The sequence below is a fragment of the Labrus mixtus genome, chromosome 1 (assembly GCF_963584025.1).
Source record: "Labrus mixtus chromosome 1, fLabMix1.1, whole genome shotgun sequence".
In the NCBI taxonomy this organism is placed as follows: Eukaryota; Metazoa; Chordata; class Actinopteri; order Labriformes; family Labridae; genus Labrus; species Labrus mixtus.
In genome coordinates, this window is record NC_083612.1 from 22,167,421 (window position 1) to 22,189,115 (window position 21,695).

General features: G+C 39.7%; 1 protein-coding gene across 2 annotated transcripts in view; it reads left to right on the forward strand.

Annotated features, from left to right (window-relative positions):
* The window catches only part of myo1ea (myosin IEa), a 45,291-nt gene that overhangs the window by 15,388 nt on the left and 8,208 nt on the right, over positions 1-21,695 (forward strand). For both annotated transcript variants that reach the window (XM_061038641.1, XM_061038650.1), the window contains exons 2-19: positions 1,004-1,147; positions 2,185-2,274; positions 3,502-3,596; positions 6,947-7,034; positions 8,775-8,864; positions 9,821-9,952; positions 10,233-10,367; positions 10,723-10,855; positions 13,670-13,866; positions 13,991-14,071; positions 14,750-14,836; positions 14,928-15,011; positions 15,823-15,990; positions 16,909-16,994; positions 18,769-18,850; positions 19,143-19,249; positions 20,249-20,347; positions 21,056-21,200. In XM_061038641.1, coding sequence (XP_060894624.1) covers positions 1,004-1,147; positions 2,185-2,274; positions 3,502-3,596; positions 6,947-7,034; positions 8,775-8,864; positions 9,821-9,952; positions 10,233-10,367; positions 10,723-10,855; positions 13,670-13,866; positions 13,991-14,071; positions 14,750-14,836; positions 14,928-15,011; positions 15,823-15,990; positions 16,909-16,994; positions 18,769-18,850; positions 19,143-19,249; positions 20,249-20,347; positions 21,056-21,200 — 2,043 coding nt within the window. The remainder of the gene's footprint in view (positions 1-1,003; positions 1,148-2,184; positions 2,275-3,501; positions 3,597-6,946; positions 7,035-8,774; positions 8,865-9,820; positions 9,953-10,232; positions 10,368-10,722; positions 10,856-13,669; positions 13,867-13,990; positions 14,072-14,749; positions 14,837-14,927; positions 15,012-15,822; positions 15,991-16,908; positions 16,995-18,768; positions 18,851-19,142; positions 19,250-20,248; positions 20,348-21,055; positions 21,201-21,695) is intronic.

Genomic DNA, 21,695 nt, shown 5'->3' on the forward strand with positions numbered 1-21,695 from the left:
TGATCGCTTCTTGGTTAATGGGTAACTTAAGCACTTCCTAGCTAACATTGTTTTAGCTGGGAATAAAATTCAAACAATTCAACAAAATGTTAGTTAGACCCCTTTCTTACACTAATGTGAAACATTCATAGACTGTATAAAACATCGACATAGTCTTAGTGACGTCACCCATTGGTGTCTGAAGGGAAGATTTGAAGCCCGACGATGGCGGTCGCCATATCTTACTTATGTTCAATCTCGAAACAGGCAAAGAGGTGTTGGTGTAAAATCCCAAATCCTCCCAAAAACGACTTCATGCTCGCCTGTAAGTCAAGTCAGCCCGCTCCTAATAATGCAAATGTATGCAGAACTCTTATAAACAAAATGGATCATTTACAGAAACCCATAGAATGTGAACTAACAAAAACTTGAGCTATTGATATCAAATTTGTTTTTTTTGTACCAGGCTGTTAACATGTTCATTTCTGCTGCAAAATTGGCCTTTTAAAATAGATGTTAATGAGACTCTCGGGGCTTTTAGAGCCAGCTTCCTGTAGAAACTGCATTTCTTCGCACTTGAACATTGTCTTCATTTTTCAACACAGGAGGTTGCCCCTTGGTAACAATATTAAACAGTTGTTTGCTTAATGCCACTCGTCATCTCAATGCTAAAGTCAGTCAGACTGAATGCTAATGTAAGCCATTGTATGGCCGAAGCTTATTGAGTTATCAAACATGTTTTTTAAACAAGAAATATGCCCAAATTACCCTCCTGATATTGCGCTGCTCATTGTTTTTTTTCTTCAGTTGCTCGTGAATCAAGAAGCAATGAAATGATCATGATTTCTTAAATAACCTGAATTAATTAAAATATCAGAAGTTTAAAATTACAACAGAATTTTCGCATTCCACCCTGATCATGAAATCAGAGGAAAATAGCTGCTGTGTGAACATGGTCACTTGTGTTTTTTAAACTAACTAACAAATTAGTGAACTAACAATCATCTATTGTGTTTTGTTACAGGGGAGCAGGGGGCACTACCGGTATCACTGGCAGAGCCACAATGTCAAACACAGCGGAGTGGATGACATGGTGCTGCTCAGCAAGATCAGCGAGGACGCCATCGTGGACAACCTCAAGAAGAGATACATGGATGACTACATCTTTGTATCCTTTGTTCACAACTGCAGTTCACAACCCGGCAAGAAATATCAGAGCCCCGTCTCATGCCTGTCGTTTCCCAGAATAGCTGAATGGTCATTCATAGCGTCACTGTAGCAGTGAGTAATAGCTCAGTGTCGGGAGGTAACGCCTTCACACTGAGACTCTGCCGTGTGCAGGAGCAAAAGGCCTCTCTGTGCGCAACTCCACCCAGCCCCCAAACTGCTTATTCCATAAATAGATGTATTGTAGTTTAATCTCTATGTGTTGAAAAAATGGTGTCAGGAAATGCAATCTTAGCAATCCTTGTTTTTATTTTGCATGAATAATAGAAAATAAATGTGCTCAGAAATCTACCATTGAAACAGCACATCTTTAAAACACCAGATCGAGGTTCTCTTAAGTGCAGCTGTGGCCTTCTATACACATATAAGCCATTCATGACGTAAAATGAGTCGATGATTGAATGAATAACCCCTTTGAAAAGCAACCTAGAGCATTCACAAAGCGGCTTATTACATAAACTTTATCCAAACTCTTGCAGTGCCCAGGATTATGAAGTTGAGTCAATGCAGGCAGTTTTGGTTTTGAAACCTCTGCGTCAGGCCTCTGATTTAGGTCAGTAAATAGCCGTAACTGTGAGGACTCTTTGCCAAGGCTGTGGGTCACTGTAGGCCACCCACAATAGCAGCTTTATTTGCCTTGAACAGCATTTTGGCTTCAGGGCATAAAACCTCACAGTGTTACATGGCCAGTCTATTCTCAGTCATTTGTAAGCTCTGGATGCTTATTTAGTCTCAAGCCGAATCACCAAATACTCCACTGCTGCACTGTTGCCCCCATGACGTCATGGTAGCCTTTGATTAAGTCATTTTCAGTATGTCCTATACAGGTTCATAAACTCTATGAAACAGTGATACAAATGTTTTTTTCTTTTACTAAGTTCTGGCATGTTAAACATGATGTGATTGAAATTTTCTGCACTTTGTTTTTTGCTGATCTTTTTCTCTACCCTGTAAGATCTTTGACTTGAACCTCCTCAGACATATATTGGGCCCGTGCTCATCTCCGTCAACCCTTTCAAACAGATGCCATACTTTGGGGAAAAAGAAGTCGAGATGTATCAGGGCGCGGTAAGTTTGAAGTTTTATGACCTGTGAAAACATTTGCAATAGTTTTTGGAAGTCTGAACGTCTTCAACCAAAAATCTCATCTCATAATTAAACGTATAGATGTGCCTAGAGGTTTTAGGAAGCAAAAGACAGTCGGACAAAAGTTCTGAAATGAGTTGGGTTTGTTGCAGTGCAAACCTTCCAGCGGGCTGGCACAGATGTTGCTGTCAGAGGCTCGACTTAACCATTGAGCAGGCTTGGCTGTACCTTCACAGAACAGCCTGTTCGAATCTGCCTCCCCTCTTAACTTAAAAGGTCCAAAGAGTTAAGTTTTGGAAAAGGGCAATGGGTTCAGTTTTGCTGGGTGCTATCAGCTGAACCTGAAGGGGATCGTTCAGATTGGTTCAGCAAAGTTCAGATCAGTCATGAAAGTGCCGACTTGGTCCCTCAGTTCGTTGACAACAGAATAGTCAGAAACTGCTTGTCAACCAGGTGTAGATAATGGACGTTGTGTGGTTAACATATTTATTGTTCTATATTTATTTAATTGTTAGCAAGTTAAATAAAATACTATCTTCCCTTTATTCCATTCCCTATTTCTCTTTAAAATGTCTCTATTTTTCCTGAAACAGTGTGCCAATGTAGTTTATAACGTAAATAAGCAAAGAGTCCTTTGGTGACTGTTTTCAGGAGAAAGTTATCCCTGCATTGATGCAGATTCACAGCAGCTACATATTGGATTAAGTCCATATAAACTGCATATATTATTTCCATAATTATGTAGGAACTTTTCACTCAGTGCAGCTGAGCATGTGTTTAAAATTGGGACAGCAGTTGTACTCATGTCACAGGGTAATACGCTTTATTATACTTTGGCTGTACAGACACTACCTGGTCAAAAATAGAATCAATAAATTGTTGCTTTTTTTTTCAATTCATGAGATTTGTTGACCATTAGAATAATACACTATATCACCAGAAATATGTCCAAAATGTAACAATGACCCGAAATGTTAGAAAAAAATATGTAGTGAAACCGGAAATGTAATAACTGGTCAATAATATTACAAGATGCTGAGCCCAAAACATAACAACATTTTGCCCAAAATCTAACAATTCATTACTTTATGGAGCAGGCCAAATATAAACATTTCAGGTCGTTGTCACATTTTGGGCTCTTACAAGGCAGAAGGTTTTATGAAAACTTTTCTACGATTGATTTTAACTCAAATATTTTGTCTTTCTCAGGCTCAGTATGAGAACCCTCCTCACATCTATGCTTTGGCAGACAACATGTACAGAAACATGATGATTGACGTCGAGAACCAGTGTGTCATCATCAGGTAGGATTTATGTAACTCTAAACACACAAATGATCCTCCGCCTTCATCACGCATCATGATACTGATGGCATGTGACAACCAAACATGTAGCAGCACACAAAAGAGACAATTTCATGAAATGCTGCTAGTTACAAATATTGAGTGAAGTATTCACTGATAATTGTTGTACTTCGCCCCTTCTGTCTGTAGGTCAAAATTTTAAATGTTGAGGATGGGAGAGACAAAGAGACAAAAAGCTGGTGATAGAAATCTGAACATTGTGATCTGTGAGGTGTTCAAACAAAAAGGAGCGGGTTGGGAGGAGAACATCAGAGCAGAACAGGTTCCACCACATGATTGTGAACAGCTGACTTAATGATTGTGATGTAACTATTGGGTGGGTTTTTAAAAAAAAAAAAATTTCACCTTCAGTGAAATAAGGTTTAACAGGGAAAAATTCCCTGCTCCCATAATATGAGGAGGCAGAGTTAACAGCTGGATCTGACCTCAGTTCAGGATGTGAGATGGAAACAAAGCAGTCATTATAGCAGCTATTTTTGAAGAACTTCCTGGTTTAAAAAGAAGAAAAAAACAGGAAGAACACCTGCTTGATCCGTGGCCCAGAATCCCTCTCTTTATTCCTGGATTTACTGTTTAATTTTTGGTGCTTTTACAGCATTTATTTTGTCGGTGGTCATTTTTGTACTACAAAGCTGCAGAGAGAAAAGTGTGGTGTCATGATTGGGGCTTTATCCTGCAGCACAGTCACCTGAGCAGCATAGTGGTCACTATAGTGCTTACCTCATGATGAATGAAACCTGCTTCAGCACTTTCGCCCGTTGTTTGGACAGCCAGCAGTTGCTAGTTCAGTTTCCCACATAAAGGCACCGAGGTGGATTTTGTGATTGACTAATTCAGCAAACAAAAGCATGGAAGTGGTTTTATGATGAACCAGGTCTGAGCAAACAAAGGCTGCTGTGAAATGCTGTCCAGGCAGCTCGGTCAGTATCAGTCTGTGTCAGCCCTTTTTTACGTTTACTGAGGAAATTTGTCAGGTAAATTTGAGATTAAGTGGTATAGCAGTTTTGACTTCTCTTCTGGGGAAATTCTGTTTTTCCCCTTCATGTTTACTTCATCTTCCCTCTGCTTATTTAAGCATGTTGCTGATGTAGCTTTATCCAACACATCTGGATCAGATATTAAAGGGATAGAGCAGGTTATGGAAGCAGGTTATCAGGGAAATCAATATCCTTCAAACAATTTGATGAGCTGGACATCTTCAAAAGATTCAACCAGAACTTTTGTCCTACGAGACGTAACTGCTCCACATCTGTTCCGAGCACAGATAGCACACAATCCCTTTGTGCCTCAAAGAAGGTTTAAATTGAACTATTTCTGTCTACATATGAACTTAAACCTAACACTTGGAAAAGGCTATTTTGTCCTGTTGATGCCAGCTAATTATGAAGATTATTTTTTAGAGGAGTGTCTTCTATTGAGTCTTGATTGATTCATTTGATCCCATCCAGATTGATGCAGTGGCCACTTTTAGTTTGGTGTCCATTCGCTCTTTTTTTGTTGATGTCTTCCTTGCTGTTTTATTCATTCAAAACAAGAGTTTAATGCTCCTATCACTCTAAAGATTTTATAGACCCTTGAGGAGGTAATTTCAGACCTTATAAATAAAATTGTCTTAACCTAAGCCTTACCCAGCTGTTGCAAATCAAGTCACCCACCATCCCAGTCTTTACTCCTCCAAGGAACTCAGTACAGAACAAATGATTATTTTAAATGGACAATTATTGTGTGCAGTTTAAAATGGACTACTCAGGCAAGAGTTAATAAGTTGCCAACAGTAAACAAAGCAGCAGGTCAGAATATTGCAATGTGAGCAAACGCAGCCCCTAAGTGTGTGTCAGGCACTGATAAAAGAAGTAAAAAAAAAAATGTCAAAGTCCTTCTCTACCCTCCTCCTAATCTGTTAAATAAGTCATTTAAACAAATGGCAACTGACTCACGTTGACTCAAAGCAGAAAGAGGTCAATGTTTTTAGAACATTTGGAACACATGTCACAACAAAAATTCCTCTGAGTCTATTTGAACATACTTTTCATGTGTTTCAACTATCTCTAAGGAACTGTAGTCTGCTTTGTAGATTTTAAACCACCAAGACATGTAGTCCAGTCAGTGCTGACTGTGCATCCTTCTCATATCTGATGTCAGTAATGATTTACTCTACCTCACTCATTGTTTAACTCATGCCCTTGTTTAGTTAATGAATCTCTGCAGAAGTGAACAATGACATGCATTTCAGCGCCACAACAATGAGATCCGCCCGTTCTTCAGAAAATAGCTCCTTAGAAAAAAAAACTTTCACAAGGAAAAACAATGCTTCCAGACAGGCCTGTGGAGGTTTTTTCTTACATAAAAATTAAAAGCATATCAGTTTCCTGTTGTTACTTGAGTAGTAAGTTTGCCCAGACAATGCAAAGGGGATTTGGGAGAACCCAAGAGGTACATAGGGGGGAGGGTTACAACCATATAGAGGCTGCTGTGTAGTAAAGTGGCTCCCATGACTTCCTCTGGCAGCCTCTAACAGTCTGCAGCTGTGGTTCTCACAGAGGCATTACCAACCTGACTCTTCTTTAAGGCACCGAAAGAAAAGACAGACCCTACTGTTATCCACTGCCAAACCACATTCGTCAAAATAAGTATGATACTGGCAAAGGAAGAGGAAAAGAGAAAAATAGACGGAGAAGAGATGAGGAGTAAAAACTGTGAATGTGACAAAAACGGAATTAATGTCCTTGTTGCTGTAGCATTTTTCTGCCCAGATGTGCCTCTGGCTAATACACATTCGGCCTCTGAGTGGAAATGTGCATCTTGGGTTTTGCAGTACAGTTTGTAAAGTAGGATCTGGGGTCTCTCTTGTTTATTCAGCAGCTTCAGTATAACCGATGGGTGAAAGGTCAACTTTTTTATGCAGGAAACATGCTCAAACATGCATGCTCACTAACAAATTGTATGAATATATAAACCTACAAATTTGTTAATCGGAGTTACTGTTAATACTTTCAAGGTCTTAAAACATTCGACACACGATCAATAGTTGACAGTTAATTTACATAAACCATGATACTGAAAACATAATAGAGAATAACATGCACTATCTTGATAGGCTCGACCTGGAAATCAAAGAAACCTCAGATTGTCTCATCGCAACATTACCTACATAATGCATAATGCACCAAAAATAGTTAAAATAAAAATATCACATGTAATGCATGCAGTTGTTTGATTTTTAACAAAGAAGCTCAGATGTCATGTATGTCACAACTTGTGCTTTAATATTCATCTGTGTTGTTTTTCAGTGGAGAGAGCGGAGCAGGAAAGACTGTCGCAGCCAAATATATCATGGGCTACATCTCGAGAGTGTCAGGGGGCGGACCCAAAGTACAGGTGAGAGGATTCTCTGTTGACATTATGTAATAGCTGCGTATGTCATTACAGATTTGTGCGCTCCACAGATAACCCACAGCCAAAATGAAACTACATAACAAGTGTTTTCTCTTTAAAAGTTTCCATAAGTGAACTTGTGTTTGGACATGGTACAAAAAAAAAGAGGGGGAAAGGAAAAGCAGATTTTGATCATTACAATTTGATGTAATTGTACCTATTATAGAATCATCCTCATAATGTGCAAACAATGTTCTGTCAACTCTTGCATGAAATCAAGCAACCTAATAGCCCCTTTATTCCTGCTTATACCTCTCCTTTAACCCGATCCTTCTCTTATCATCCTCATCCTTAGACCCCATCAGCAGCCTCTTAGTCCCCCTGCCCCCTTCAGCCATCTGGCAGTCCCCCAAACCAGCAGATGTCCAGTTCCTAAGCTCAATAAAGATCTAAAGTTTAATGAGGAAAATGCCTGCACCATGATGGCAATGGGATTTTTAAAAATTTAATCCACTCAGAGCTTCTTCCAGCAAGCCAAAGTTAGAAATCACCTCCAGTAGAGCTGGAAGTGTGACTGGTTAGACTAAATACCACATGTTTTACTATACGTTCTCTTTGGTTTTTAGTTGTTGGTTACATTTTTTTTTTTTTATTATTATTTTTTTGAGTGGATAGAGCTGGAAATCAGGGAGAGGATGTGGGGAATGACATGTGGGAAGGGAGCCACAGGTGGGATTCGATCCTGGGCCGCCCGCTTGGAGGACTATAGCCTCTGTACGTGGGGCGCACGCACTAACCACTGCACCACCAGTAACAGTATTAACGTACACATCTAAAGCTAGTTATGTATTTAAGTATCTAGATCATGTTGTTCTAACAAATGAGGCCATTACAGTCGATACCATAGACTGTAAAAATAATACACAGACACACTCTTTTGAACTTTGTCTCCACATCTCCTGTTCAGCATCACTTCATGCTCGCACACTGCCCTTTAGGGTTGCACACATTGTGCGGTATTCGGTATACAGGTCAAGCAACTTTTTGCACCCTGTGCAACATGTGACTGAGAATATTTTTGAATAGATAATATCTCCCTGCCATACAATATTTGTGTAACTGGCTGAGAACATTTATCATAACACACATATCATACTGAAAATATTAAAGGTAATTAGTGGATTTATTATTTAAACATGTTTGAATGATGTTTATAAAGAGTTTCCACTCATAATATTTGTTGGATTAGGTGTTTTTTAAAGCCCAGTAACATAACTGAAGTCCTTGTTTAAATAAAACATATAGGTCTGTGAAGATCATGATGTAGTAAACTTGAAACTGTATTCTTATAAATAGCTGAATGTGAAGTGCTGGGTTTATTTTTTCCTTTCTTACTGGACTAAATTTAGGAGCACAGAAGTTCCGGGAAACAACTTCCACTCAACTTCTTTGTACAATAATAGAAATAGGAGTAGCTCTGTCTGCTGTACCGATTTAAACCTCATGTGTTACTGACATGCAGATGGCTCACAGGAAAGATAATGTCCTCCAGACGCTGTTTGCCTGTCTGTGGATTTGGATTTGTGCATTTGTGTGTGCTGGTGTGGAAAGTTACAGAGACATAGCAGCAGACTGTCAGTGAGGGTCTGAGGTAGGGTGTGAGATGTGTGCTGGCTGTACCTGCTGTACAGTTTGTCTGTGACGTAGCTAACAACTCATTGCCTTCTGCCTTTCCCCTTACAGCACGTCAAAGACATTATCCTGCAGTCCAACCCTCTGCTGGAGGCCTTCGGCAATGCCAAGACTGTGAGGAACAACAACTCCAGCAGATTTGTAAGGCTTGAATTTATGAGTTGGGTTTGTTATTTTTGGGTATCTGGAAGCCTTCAGATCCGCTCAATTCATTACTGGCTCTTCTTTATCAGAGAAAACACATGAAAGTCCATTTCAAATACTGTAAACCTTCAGGATAAAAGTTTTTAAAAGGAAGGAGTGTTTGTATTTTTTTTTTTAAAAAGTCAAACCTCCCACCAAGGATACTTTTTATCAGCAACATTTTTGTGTGAACAAAGTTGAATCTCAGTGTAAGTGAGGACAACTCTGAGACATAAATACATGCAGTAGGACGTACTAACCCCAGAAAAAATGGAGGACTCAAGTTTTCTGAGGGGCCCCTTTGGATCTGAGCTGAGACTTTGAAAACAAAGATTTGCAGCAAAAGGTTTTCCTCTGTTTTCAGTTCAAATGCACGAGGAATAAAAACTCCTGGTTAACCAAAACTGTACAATGAGGACCCACTGCAGAAAAAGACACACATTCAGCACCACTGAGACACATCATCTACTGCTATCAAAGAAAACAAGTAACTCTAAATTTAAAGAAACCACATTCTGAAAAAGATTTTCCCTATGTAATTTTTTCAGCTGAGTTCAAGATTTTAGTTAAGCACACAAAGCACAATTGTCTAAGAAAACTGGATATTTTTAGATCCAGTTTGGGGAAATGGATTTGTTTATAGCAGCAGCCTGAGATCACTACCTTTTGAAGTTATATATTGAATAAATAATGTCTCAACTCACTTTTGTGACTTGGAACAGATTTACATTACTGTCTTTTTTGGAGAAAATAGGAAGACAAAAAGCAGGATAAGATTTTTTTTTTTTTAATGTACACACCATCAGCACGCCTGGAACAGCCAGTTGCCAATATTTCAGGTTTTATAGCTCCCGCTGTAAGCTTTATCCCAGCCTGCTCCAATACTGAAAAAACAACATGCTTTGATCCATCAGGGAAAATACTTTGAGATCCAGTTCAGCTCCGGGGGCGAACCAGACGGAGGGAAAATCTCCAACTTCCTCCTGGAGAAGTCTCGTGTCGTCATGAGGAATCCTGGAGAGAGGAGTTTCCATATATTCTACCAGGTGAGACTTGTTTTTTTAAGCTTAAGAGTGAGTGGGACACATTTGGCTTTGGGGAGAAGAGGATTTTTTGAGGGGATTTCAGGACACATTGCATGAGGCGTGCCATTTGGCTGCAGGCACATGGTCAATCTGTTTTCATGATGGATGGCTCGAGGTCCCGAGAAGAAAAGACGAAAGAGTTCAGTCTTACTACAGTACAGTTTTCTTCTCATGCAAAGGACTCAAATCATATGAATGTAAACATGATAAACATATTTCACTTTTGATGTCTGCTCCACAGTTGATAGAAGGAGCCAGCGCAGAGCAGAAGAACAGTTTGGGAATCACTAGCCTGGATTACTACACTTACCTCAATCAGTCTGGTTCCTACAAAGTGGACGACATCAACGACAAGAGCGACTTCCAGGAGACAATGGTACGCTCTGATTGCCTCTTTTGGAGGAACCATTGTTTATTAATAAGATGTATAATGAATGATATCAAACTATTGAAATAAGTTAAGTCATTAAGTGAACAACCTCAGTAGGGTTTTCAGTATGTGTCTACAAAGCTCATGCCAGTGTTCATGTTGCTCACAGGCTTCCCTTCACATTCCATCATCTCTTTACCAGTCCCCTCTTTGTTTTCTCTTTCAAAAACCTCCTCCTGTTTAAGTTTACAAGTGAGACCACAACAGGAATAATTAGAAAATGTGAGCTAGGTTGCCACAGGAGTGCGTAAACCCACACTCCCACCCTGACTTAACATCTACTTTTCCTTTACTTCCCCAGCATGCGATGGATGTGATTGGCATCTCAGCAGAGGATCGCTCCATGGTGCTTCAGATTGTGGCTGGAGTCCTGCACCTGGGAAATATTACTTTCAAGGAAGCAGGCAACTACGCTGCTGTGGAGAGTGAAGAGTGTAAGTAAAGTCACACCAGGAGAGCTTAACATTGCCTGGCTTTGTACTCAGTTGACCATAGAAAAGTCATCTTTTTGGGAGCATGACTTAAAACGTTGGAATCTGGACTAAAGTGATTGTTAATTATCAACAGGGACATATTGCTAATGTGGCTACCAACACAGATAACAGTTCTATAGTTATTACCAAAGCTATGGATTGTGATGCTGATGTTCAGGTTGAGAGTGGGTTATGGTAAATGTTTGCTTTTTATTGCACATTTGTCTTCTGAATGTCTCTCCTCTCTTCAGTGTCCTGAACTGCCCTTCTCTTTTCTTTTTTTTTCTTTTTTCTCTCTGGCCACTGTCACTCCCTAAAGTTTTATTGTGTTAATGCAGGGCTGAAGCCAGTTGTCTGGAATAATCCAGGCCCTGCTAGATTATCAGGGAAAAAAGCGCAACTGAAGGTCTGCACATATTTCGTCAGACTCTAATACTTCTTCTGGAAAAATACTTCCCCTGTTCCCCCATCTCTCTTGCTTTTCCCTGCCTTGCTTTATTATTCTTTTGTTTTTTTCTTTCCTTTCTTCTCCCCCCGTCATGCTGTGTCTGTATAATACAGACGAGATTGTGTTTACTAGTATACAAAGCCTTGGTCTGTTCTTTGCAGACTCAACAGTGGTACTCCATAATCTCTTTCCTCACTCATTGTGTGCTTTAACCTAAGTGTGTTGCACATATTCATCCCCTCATATGCTCCCCATATGAAACTTCAGCAGCCAAGTACTACTCTAAAAATATTTTAGACATTAGTTGGCTTTTTTTTTGCAATTCTTTGGTCTAGAGTAGCTTGATCCTTACAGTAGCATACTGCTTTGTTAAAAGCATTTTCCTGTTTTTGGACATTATGCCTTTCAATAAGAACATATTTTAGGGGTTGGAATTATGCACGTTTTGGTATGAACGCCTTCCTCATTCAACATTCAGCCTTTGGTAGGTTTGGATCAATAGATCACTAGATTTTCAGAAACAATTTGGTGGTCTTCAACAATACTTGCTCTGTAATGTGAGTGTGTAATGGATCACATCTAGCTGTGACAGAGGGTCCTTTCAATTCATTCAAAAAGATTGTCTATCCTGACTGATCTTTAGGCTGCTTCTGTTTCCAATACTTTTTTACTATTTAGATTGGCTGTAGATTAATATGTAGTTCAGTATGTTACTAATGTAAAAAATATATATCTTCTTATCTAAAGTTTGGCTAAAAAACAAATCATTTTCAAGACATTACAAACTGCTGGTGAACAGACTTATTATTATTATTATTATTATTATTATTATTATTATTATTATTATTATTGGTTCAAGTCATGCCAAGCATTGGATGACAGCATCATTGTATCACATCTAATAAATAAATAAAGCCACATGCTTAGTGCTCACTACAGACAAAAACTCCCTCCCATTCCTCTCATTGTACACTGCTGCTTTGATTAACAAATTTTATCCCGGGAACTTTGGCTTATATAAGACGTGTTTTCTAAATTTGCACGGCCACACACACACACACACACACACACACACACACACACACACACACACACACACACACACACACACAGCCTAGGTTAGAGGCTCCGGGCTGTAGTGTGTACATCCATACTTTTCCTGCTGAACAAAAACAATGTCTCTACTCATGGTTCAGGCAGGCGTATGGTCAGTCACACCCTCATGTCCCATAAGGGGAGCTACTGCAGCGGTCTGATGCATTCCCAGACTCACTAAGTTTGAGAGCCATTTCCTTTTAGGGGAAGTGAGTCACTGTAATAAGGCAGGGAGGGGCTCTCAGGGGAGAATATCAACGCCAGGTCTGCACAAATGATCTGAGGCGTTCTCAACAATCTTTTATTTTTAGTGGTTTGCACCAAAACTATTATTTTATTTCAATTCAGCTATAAAGCTAATCTACTCTCATTATCTCCAGGGGATTTCTTTCAGAGGTTTTGTTCAAATTTTGTGGCTTTACACCAGAATGACATGCATTGTGCTTATCAATAGAAGCTTTTCTTTATTTGTCAGAATTTCTTACTGATCGATGTTAGCTAATTGCTGTCAATATAGAGCACTGACTCTCTCTTCTATGCACAGGTTTAATGAGAGACATAAGGATGGAATCTTTTAAATTAATTTTGCTAACTCGTTTTCACATCAGGACCCAGTACTGTAATGAAGTTGTATTTATTAGAAAAAAAGGAGAAATTTGCCACACTTTAGAAGCCAGAACGAGTAATTTTTTACAACCAAACTTAACTAAGAAGAGGAATCATGGTCGTTGTTGATTGATTGATTGATTGATTGATTGATTGATTGATTGGCATTTAAGTAAATGTTTCATCTCTTAATTCTTTGTTGTTGAAAAGAAGGCATTAATAATCGTGGATGATTATATTATGATATAATATATATCCTGACTATTTATTATAACTGTCTTTTCTATTGAAGCTTGATCCAAAGGTAACTGGACTTAGTTTAAGATCTTAAAGAAGTTTCACCTCTCCTCTGAAGTCCAGTTGACTTTGGATCAAGCTTCGATTTATTATGACTTGGACGACGGAGAACCAACACAGACATCCTGCTTTTTTTTTAACTATACAGACTTTTGCAGAATTCCAGAGACAGTTATTCCAGCAATGCGTCCACACAATCTAACACACTTTTTCTTACAGTATGGAAAAAATGTACTTTCAAGTCAGTGAGGAAATTGAATATTTATTTAGTTGTACTGTCTTCACTTTACCCCCTCTCTTATCGTCTCCTCTCCTTTCTCTTTTAACAGTTCTAGCCTTTCCTGCATTTCTGCTTGGGATCGACCAGAATCGTCTGAAGGAGAAAATTACAAGCAGGAAGATGGACAGTAAGTGGGGAAATGCGGTGGAGTCCATCGACGTGACACTGAACGTGGAGCAGGCGTGTTATACACGTGACGCGCTCTCTAAAGCACTGCATTCACGGGTGTTTGACTACCTGGTTGAGGTATGATCGCATCATTGATCATCTCTCTATATTTATATACAGTATATATATAAACAACAATTAATAACAAAGAAAGTCATTTAAACTAAACCATTCATTTGGTAACACTTTCCTTTGATTTCAGTCCATCAACAAAGCTGTGGTGAAAGATCATCAGGAGTTTAATATCGGTGTGTTGGACATTTATGGATTTGAAATTTTCCAAGTAAGTGTTTTTGACTTTTCACAGGAAAATAGGGACACTGTCATTTTACACTGCAGCAACACATAAATAGGATTATCAGGTTTTAACTTTGAGCATTTAAACAGATTAAAAGAAAAGGATAAGACTCATTTATTAAGATTGTGGATTAGTTCTATCTCCTGATGGCAGACCTCAACATGCTTTACTAATCTGATTATTCTATGTTTACTGTGATGTCCCCAACATGTTCATGTAAACATGTAGACACCTACATAGAACTGTTTGAGTGATATTTTAGTTTGTTTTTCAAGAGCTCAATATTTTCTAATATGAAGCAGAGAATATAAATGTGTACCATAACACTTAATACACGGTCAAGAGTGTCCAATGAACTCCACTGGCTTTGTCTGTCTTTTAGTTTAAACGTTTTCACAATGTAAGAAAAGGTCCAGCATTTAGTGTGCTGCAGGATATCAGACAGGATGCTGCAAACCAACATCACATAATGCTCAGGCTCAAGCTCCATGAAAATTGTTCAATGAATTGCACAATAGGTCCCTTCCTTCAGTACAAGACAGCCTTTGTTTACTCCCCACTTCAAACAAAGCCTAAGGAGAGCTTAGAGGATATTGATACTCCACTGAAGAAGAAGCTCACATTGTGTTTGGGTTTCATTGAACTTTGTTATCTCTTCATCAGAAAAATGGATTTGAACAGTTCTGCATCAACTTTGTGAATGAGAAACTGCAGCAGATATTCATTGAGCTGACTCTAAAGGCGGAGCAGGTAAAGTTCCTCCTCATTCTCTTTTGTTTGTATCTGGTCTGTCTTGTCTTTTTAGTTCTTCTGACCCTGTGCTTTGTGTCTCTCTTTGTAGGAGGAGTATGTGCAGGAGGGCATAAAGTGGACTCAGATCGAATACTTCAACAACAAGATCGTTTGTGATCTCATCGAGAGCAAAGTAAATAAACGAGAATTACATACATGCATGATTTAAGATTATTTTTGGGGCTTTTGCGTTTATTTAGATAGGACAGTGGATAGAGTAGAAAATCAGGGGACATGTGGGAAGGAAGCGCAGGTCGGACTTGAACCCAGACCAGCTGCATGGAGGACTACTAGCCTACTAGCATGTACAAGGGACGCGACCTAGCCCCGTGGCCATCAGCACCCTGATGATCTGCCCCTGTTACTTGCAGCCTAATATCCTGCAGTGTGCTGACATTGCTCTTAATTTGATTTATCTGCCCCACTGAGAGGACTCATCTATGAAGACAACAACAAGGGCTTTAAAACAAGCCTCCATCTGAGAGGGGCAGGGTCTGTATCAGTGCCTGACGGTTCAGACCTACATGAGTTAATCCAGTGATAACTATACATGTGTCTGTTAAACAGAGGCTTGTGTTCTATTAGTGACAGACACTGGCAGCACTGTGCAAACTGACGGACTCTAATCTAAGGACACAATGGAGCCAAGTGGGGCAGTGTGTGAGAAAAAAGCTGATACCCTGTTGGATTAGATTTATACTTTATAGTGTACGATTCATAAAGCTCGTGTGGCTTTTTAAATCTTGTGTTGATGCTACTTAGTGTCAAAGAGTAAAGATTCTCCATGTGTTTGTAGGAAAACCATTTTGTTCATATTTACCTTTAGATACATATAGAGAGTACTAGCCAAGTACTCAATTAGCTTCAGAATATGTCAAATCCATGTTGATAACTACTTGCTCAGTAAAATTAATTCCAAATGTTATTCAATAATTTAATCCCAGAGTCCTCCTGGCATCATGTGCATCCTGGACGATGTATGTGCCACCATGCACGCAGTCGGGGAGGGAGCCGACCAGACCATGCTGCAGAAGCTCCGTGTCCAGATCAACACCCACGAGCACTTCAACAGCTGGAACCAAGGCTTCATCATCCACCACTATGCTGGCAAGGTCAGTTGGAGGGAACTGGTTTACATCATTGGGGCATTCACATCTTATATAAGGGTGGTATTTAAACATTTCTGAATGGATTTCTGATTTGTGATCATCAGTATAATGTTTACTGCAACCATCATTCACTTGACTCTCCCCGTGTATAAACTGAAACCTGTGGTGTTAATCATACAGTTCTCAGTTGGGAGCTGACAGCAACTTCTGGAAATAGAAAGTTATTAAAATGTCATTTTTTATGGTGTTGGTATGGGAGCTTTGCCTGTTACACCACGATGATCTGTCTTAAATATACGCAGCTGGTATTTTATTTCCTCTTGTCAGTGCCGTCATCTTTCTCTGTATCCTGTCTTAACCATAGGTTGAAACTAACACCTCTGCCTTTCTCTTCTTTTTCTATTTATGGTTGGAGTCCCTCCTCCTCTGCAACAGCATGCTACTGCGTCATACGTGCTAATCAGCCTTACAGTACCATTTATACCTTCTGTTTATACACCACGGTTCATCAGAAGTCTTCTGTTCTTCATCCTCTTTCAATGTGGTAGTCTTGGGCCGAGGTTGTCTAGTGTCATTCTCCAGATGTGTGGTGGCCTCAGCCTGGCACACACATGCCGCAGGCTTAATGAGCCGTGCAATAAAGACTCGAGGGGCTCCCATGACAGGGCTCAGAAGTTCCTCCAGTCTGTGTCCACAGTAACACACAAATAATATGTTTTCATTCATACACTTTTAAACCACAGCTGGTTTTAAAAGGGAAGCTTATGGATGTAAAATCGTGTCATTCTCTTCTGCAATAAAATGTAAGCACATTTTTTAGTCCTATTTTATATTTTCTTGTGGGTTAAATTTGTCAGTTTAAACCCGTTCTTTTTGAAAATGATGACTATTTAAGAATCCTCCTGTGCTTCTCTCCTCCAGGTCTCCTACGATGCCGATGGTTTCTGCGAGAGGAACCGAGACGTCCTTTTTACTGACCTCATTGAGTTGATGCAGAGCAGTGAAATGTGAGTAACTCGACATGTGGTGATGATTTCTATGTTGCTTGATTTTAAAGCCTGTACTATTGTAATGCATATGGTAATAATTAAATACAAGCCAATGAGAGTTCAGATGTTGCAGTGCATCTGGAAGCTGGTGGGACGTAGCAGAAGTGTGCAGGGCAGGGATAATGTGTTGCCCTCTGCCCTGATTCTCGTCTGGTGGCTGTCCAGATCTGCAGCTTTTGGGGTTCTACCCAGTCTTAAGTGTGGGGTCTCCCTGTAGGGTTGCATTATAGAGTCCGCTCCCCCTGTGTTTTGGTTTCTTGGGCTATCTTTGTGTTAAAGTGGCCATCTGTGCAAACAGACTTGCATTGTCTGTGTAACCCCTAAAGCCCTCAGCCACCGCTTGCCCCCTTTGTGTGCACATTTGTGAGGCCTCAAAGGAGGTTATGTCAAAATCCCATTCAGACACGTGCTGCAAAAATATGCACTTTGCATCATATTCAGTCACAAAAACTTGTATATTTATATATGTACATGCATAGATAAAAGAGTTTGGCTCAGTCATACATAAAGGAAGCCTGAGAAGGAAGGAAGCAGCCTCATTTCTCAGAGCAGCAGGTTTGAATAGAGAAGAAAGGATTGTCAGCTGGACATTATTATCAGACTTCTTTTTGTACACACAACCCGCTGACACTTTCTTCTGTGTCCATGGCCTTGATTCAGATGCCTGAAACCAAACAAATATGAGAGACAGCCACTAAGGGTGGAAATAAAAATAAATACTTGCATTTAAAAGCATAGAGAAAAAAATGAAGTTATTAACACCAGAGGTTGCAGCATTAACATGCTGGGATGGTGTCAGCTTGAGACCAGACCTGACTGTCTCCACATATTTTTAACTGACACAGTTCAAAGGGATCCTCAACTTGGCGACTCATTGACATATGGGTTGACCGCAAAGTGGAGAAAGAATGCAAATGCATACACAGTTTGTATATCTTGAAAATTAAATTTGTTTTAAAAAACTATTTTTTCTTTAAGTTATCCTTGAAATGAGTTGAATGTCTTCAGTTGAGAAAATCTGAGAAAAGGAGAACTTCACAGATATCTGCAACAGCATTAGCACATCTTAAGGTGGTGATGTTGTAGGGACAAAAATGTTTTTTAACTGAACCAACGTTGTTATTCTCCATGTATTTAGCCTTTTAAGATGAAGTTAAGATTCCCCAGTGGAGAAACTTATTTGCCACCTGGTCAATTCATGCACACAACAAAGAATATTGACATTACAATCACAATACTCAACAAGTAAATAAATAATGTCCATGTTACTGGATATTAGTGCCAATGTGTTCGATTGTTTTTTTAGAGATATGAATAAATGTTTGTGTTGAAGTGACATCTACCTCCTAAAGAAAGAAGCTGTTAAATAAAAAATATGGATTCAAAAACCCTCCACCATGACCTTCAAGCACAGTTTCAACTACCACCTGAGTGCTCTTAATTACAAATACTGGATAAATGAGAATGATCCTCTAAAGAAACACGTACTTTTCAATGTCACTCTTCTTCTTCTTGCCTATAATTCATGCTATACAGAAGTGACCTTCTGTATAGTTTCTGCACAAAGAGGAGGCCTTAGTTAAAAGTCCTTCTGCATTTTTCTTGTTTGTCAGCTGCACAGAGTCTGATCATCATATGAACTCTGAAACATTTTGTTTTTGTTGGTTTATAAATGAAACAAGACTTTCTATTTTCAACCTAACTAATCCCCTTCTCTTTTGTTCTCTGACAGCGCCTTCATCAGAGCACTGTTTCCAGAAAACCTCAACGCTGACAAGAAAGGTCGACCCACAACTGCAGGCAGCAAAATAAAGGTGTGTGTGCAGAACAGTGTGAAACTGTCCCTCTTCTTTATCAGGGACGCTGCAGGAAAAGATACTGTGTGTTTGCTGTTCTGTGGGGGTTGTGTGTGTGTGTGTGTGTGTGTGTGTGTGTGTAGGTATGTGTGTGTAGGGGGTGGGGGGGTGGGGGGGGGGGGTGGGGGTCCCTTAGCAATGACTCAGTAAATTCAGCGACTTCTTCAGTCACAGCATTTTTGTGTCTCTTTGCATCATCATCATCATAGTATCCTCCTCTCTTGATCCGGTGTCTTACTCTTTCATTTAGAAACAAGCCAATGATCTGGTGAGCACGCTGATGAAATGTACTCCGCACTACATCCGCTGTATCAAACCAAATGAAACCAAGAAACCCAGAGACTGGGAGGAGAGCCGGTAGGTGACTAAATCGCTGGGCCCCCCTTTGGTCCTCAAGGTCTCACATGACTCTAGCCATGCAGTCCATCAAACACTTAAGACTGCTCTGAAGAGCCTCAGTTTGTATACATATTTTTATATAATTGAATTGTAAATGTCAAATGCTGAAGGTGCGGAAGAAGAGTTGTAGCTCTTTTTGATCATGCTTGCTCTGAGTCTAGGTGAGAAGCCGAATCAGCGAAAAACATTACATGACTTTGCATTTTAGCAAATATCAGTTGTAGTATTAATAATTATTAATAAATAAATATTAACAGATGACAAATGATAATTAATGGATCAATTCTGTTCATCTTTATCATCAAAGGAGCTATTGAACTGTCATTAATAAATGATAAACACAGTCCCTGTATGCTAAGTGGTCTCACAGAACAGGTTCAAACCAGATCAATGTTCTGATCTTTTCTGCCTCCACCCTTTTTTCTTTTTGCCCTTTTTTGGTATTTTCTGAAGACACAGTCATGTGAGTTGTATTACAACAGTCCCCCCCCCCCCCCCCCACCTTTATCCCTTTGTTTCAGTTTCCCGCTCTTTCTTCCCACCTTCGGGTATTACATGTTCAGAGTGCTGTTGTATTGTTCAGAGCCGATGACCTTCCTGTTGTGAGTCCTGTGTAGACCGGCTCATTAATTAGCAGCGGAACTTGTGTTTTCACAGGATGTCTGAGTGTACTAAGTAGTGCTTTAGGTCTTTGTTTGAGGGAAAAGTTAGCTCGACACAGCTATTTTGCATACAATGACCTGTGATTTTACCATCCTATCTAGGCTACTGTAGACCATCAATGTAGTCCCAGCACAAAAGGACGGTTCAGTCGTCAGCATTTTTTAAAAATACATTGGGTTTTACTCCACTATAGAGATGTTGGGATTCATAATTGTTGAAGCTTTTAAGGTAAAAAAAATTCAAAAGAACAGAGACACCCTAATGTTCATCATGTGCACTTTCTGCCGTCTTTAGAGTAAAGCACCAAGTGGAGTACCTGGGTCTGAAGGAGAACATAAGGGTGAGGCGTGCTGGCTACGCCTACCGCAGAGTCTTCAGGAAGTTCCTCAACAGGTAACAGGCACTGACTACACAAAATAATTGACTATAACACAGTTAAGTCATCCATTAGTTTATGAACTACCGTTTTGATCCACATCAATACTGCTGATGCCATCTTGTTTTTGTTTTTTTTAACAAGAGGGTTGAGTAGGAAAGTAAGTTATAAAAGCCAGTATAACCAGATGTGTGTCTATCTGCTGGACTTAGGAGGATGTGTCTCTGTATCTCTGGGGTCTATTGTGCAGGAAGGACGCCACAACAAAATAGGAGTTGCTCTCACTCTGGTTCTCCTTTTATTCTGGAGCTGGAATAACAATCAAAGCACACAGACATCAGTACTATGTAATGCAGCAGCAAAGGACTCACATCTTCAGCTCAGGCGGATTATTATATAACATCATGAAACATATTCATTTAGCATATTTTTAGCATAATCTGTGATTGATAAGTTGAAATATAATATTCCTGGCCTTATGTTACCTTGCAGGAAAACCTTCCAATGAGTTCTACACAGTGAGATTTATTCATTGAATATATATGCTGGTATTTGTCTGGTTAAATGACTTGAGACTTCCAGTACAGGAATTAAGTTAAGGAAGAGAAATTGCAGGAATGGTACAACAACATTAATATAAAGGTAGAATCTGTGTCATCCAAACTGACTGGACCACCCCTACTGGTGTGTAATACTTGATCTCTGTGAACCTCTCTGCGCCTCAGGTATGCCATCCTGACCAAAGAGTCCTGGCCAACGTGGCGAGGAGACGAGAAGCAAGGCGTTGTTCATCTCTTACGGTCTGTCAACATGGACCAGGATCAGTTCCAGCTAGGTAGCACCAAGATCTTCATCAAAGCCCCTGAGTCGGTACGTATGACAGCCCTCATGTCTTCTTCTTTTCAGTCATTGCACTTTTTAATAGCTTCTCTATCAGAAAGCCATAAAGGCAAGTTTACTTAAGAAACTTAACTACAACTCAAATCACACCTTAGTATGTCTACTGGCAGGCAAAGAGGCTTTTTGTGAATAGAGAAAAAAACCTGAACTCACCATATTTACATTAAACTCCATAAAAGGGCACTCGTGTCCCAAATCTTGCTCAAATCCCTGTTGTAAGGGGAGGAGATTGAACCCGACCCTTAAACCACGTCAGCACTGAGTCAACACGGCTCTGGAACTGAAACACAAGCACAGGCTGTGGTTGCAAAGTTTGGGGGGAACATCGTAAAGGCCTGTCTTTTTCCACCATAACTCCTTTTTTTTTTTTTTCATGATTCCTATGAAAGCAGCACTTGTGTGAAGCCTGCACTCTCACTTATTAACACTGGTGCACATCATGCACGAACTAGCATGCACGGTGCA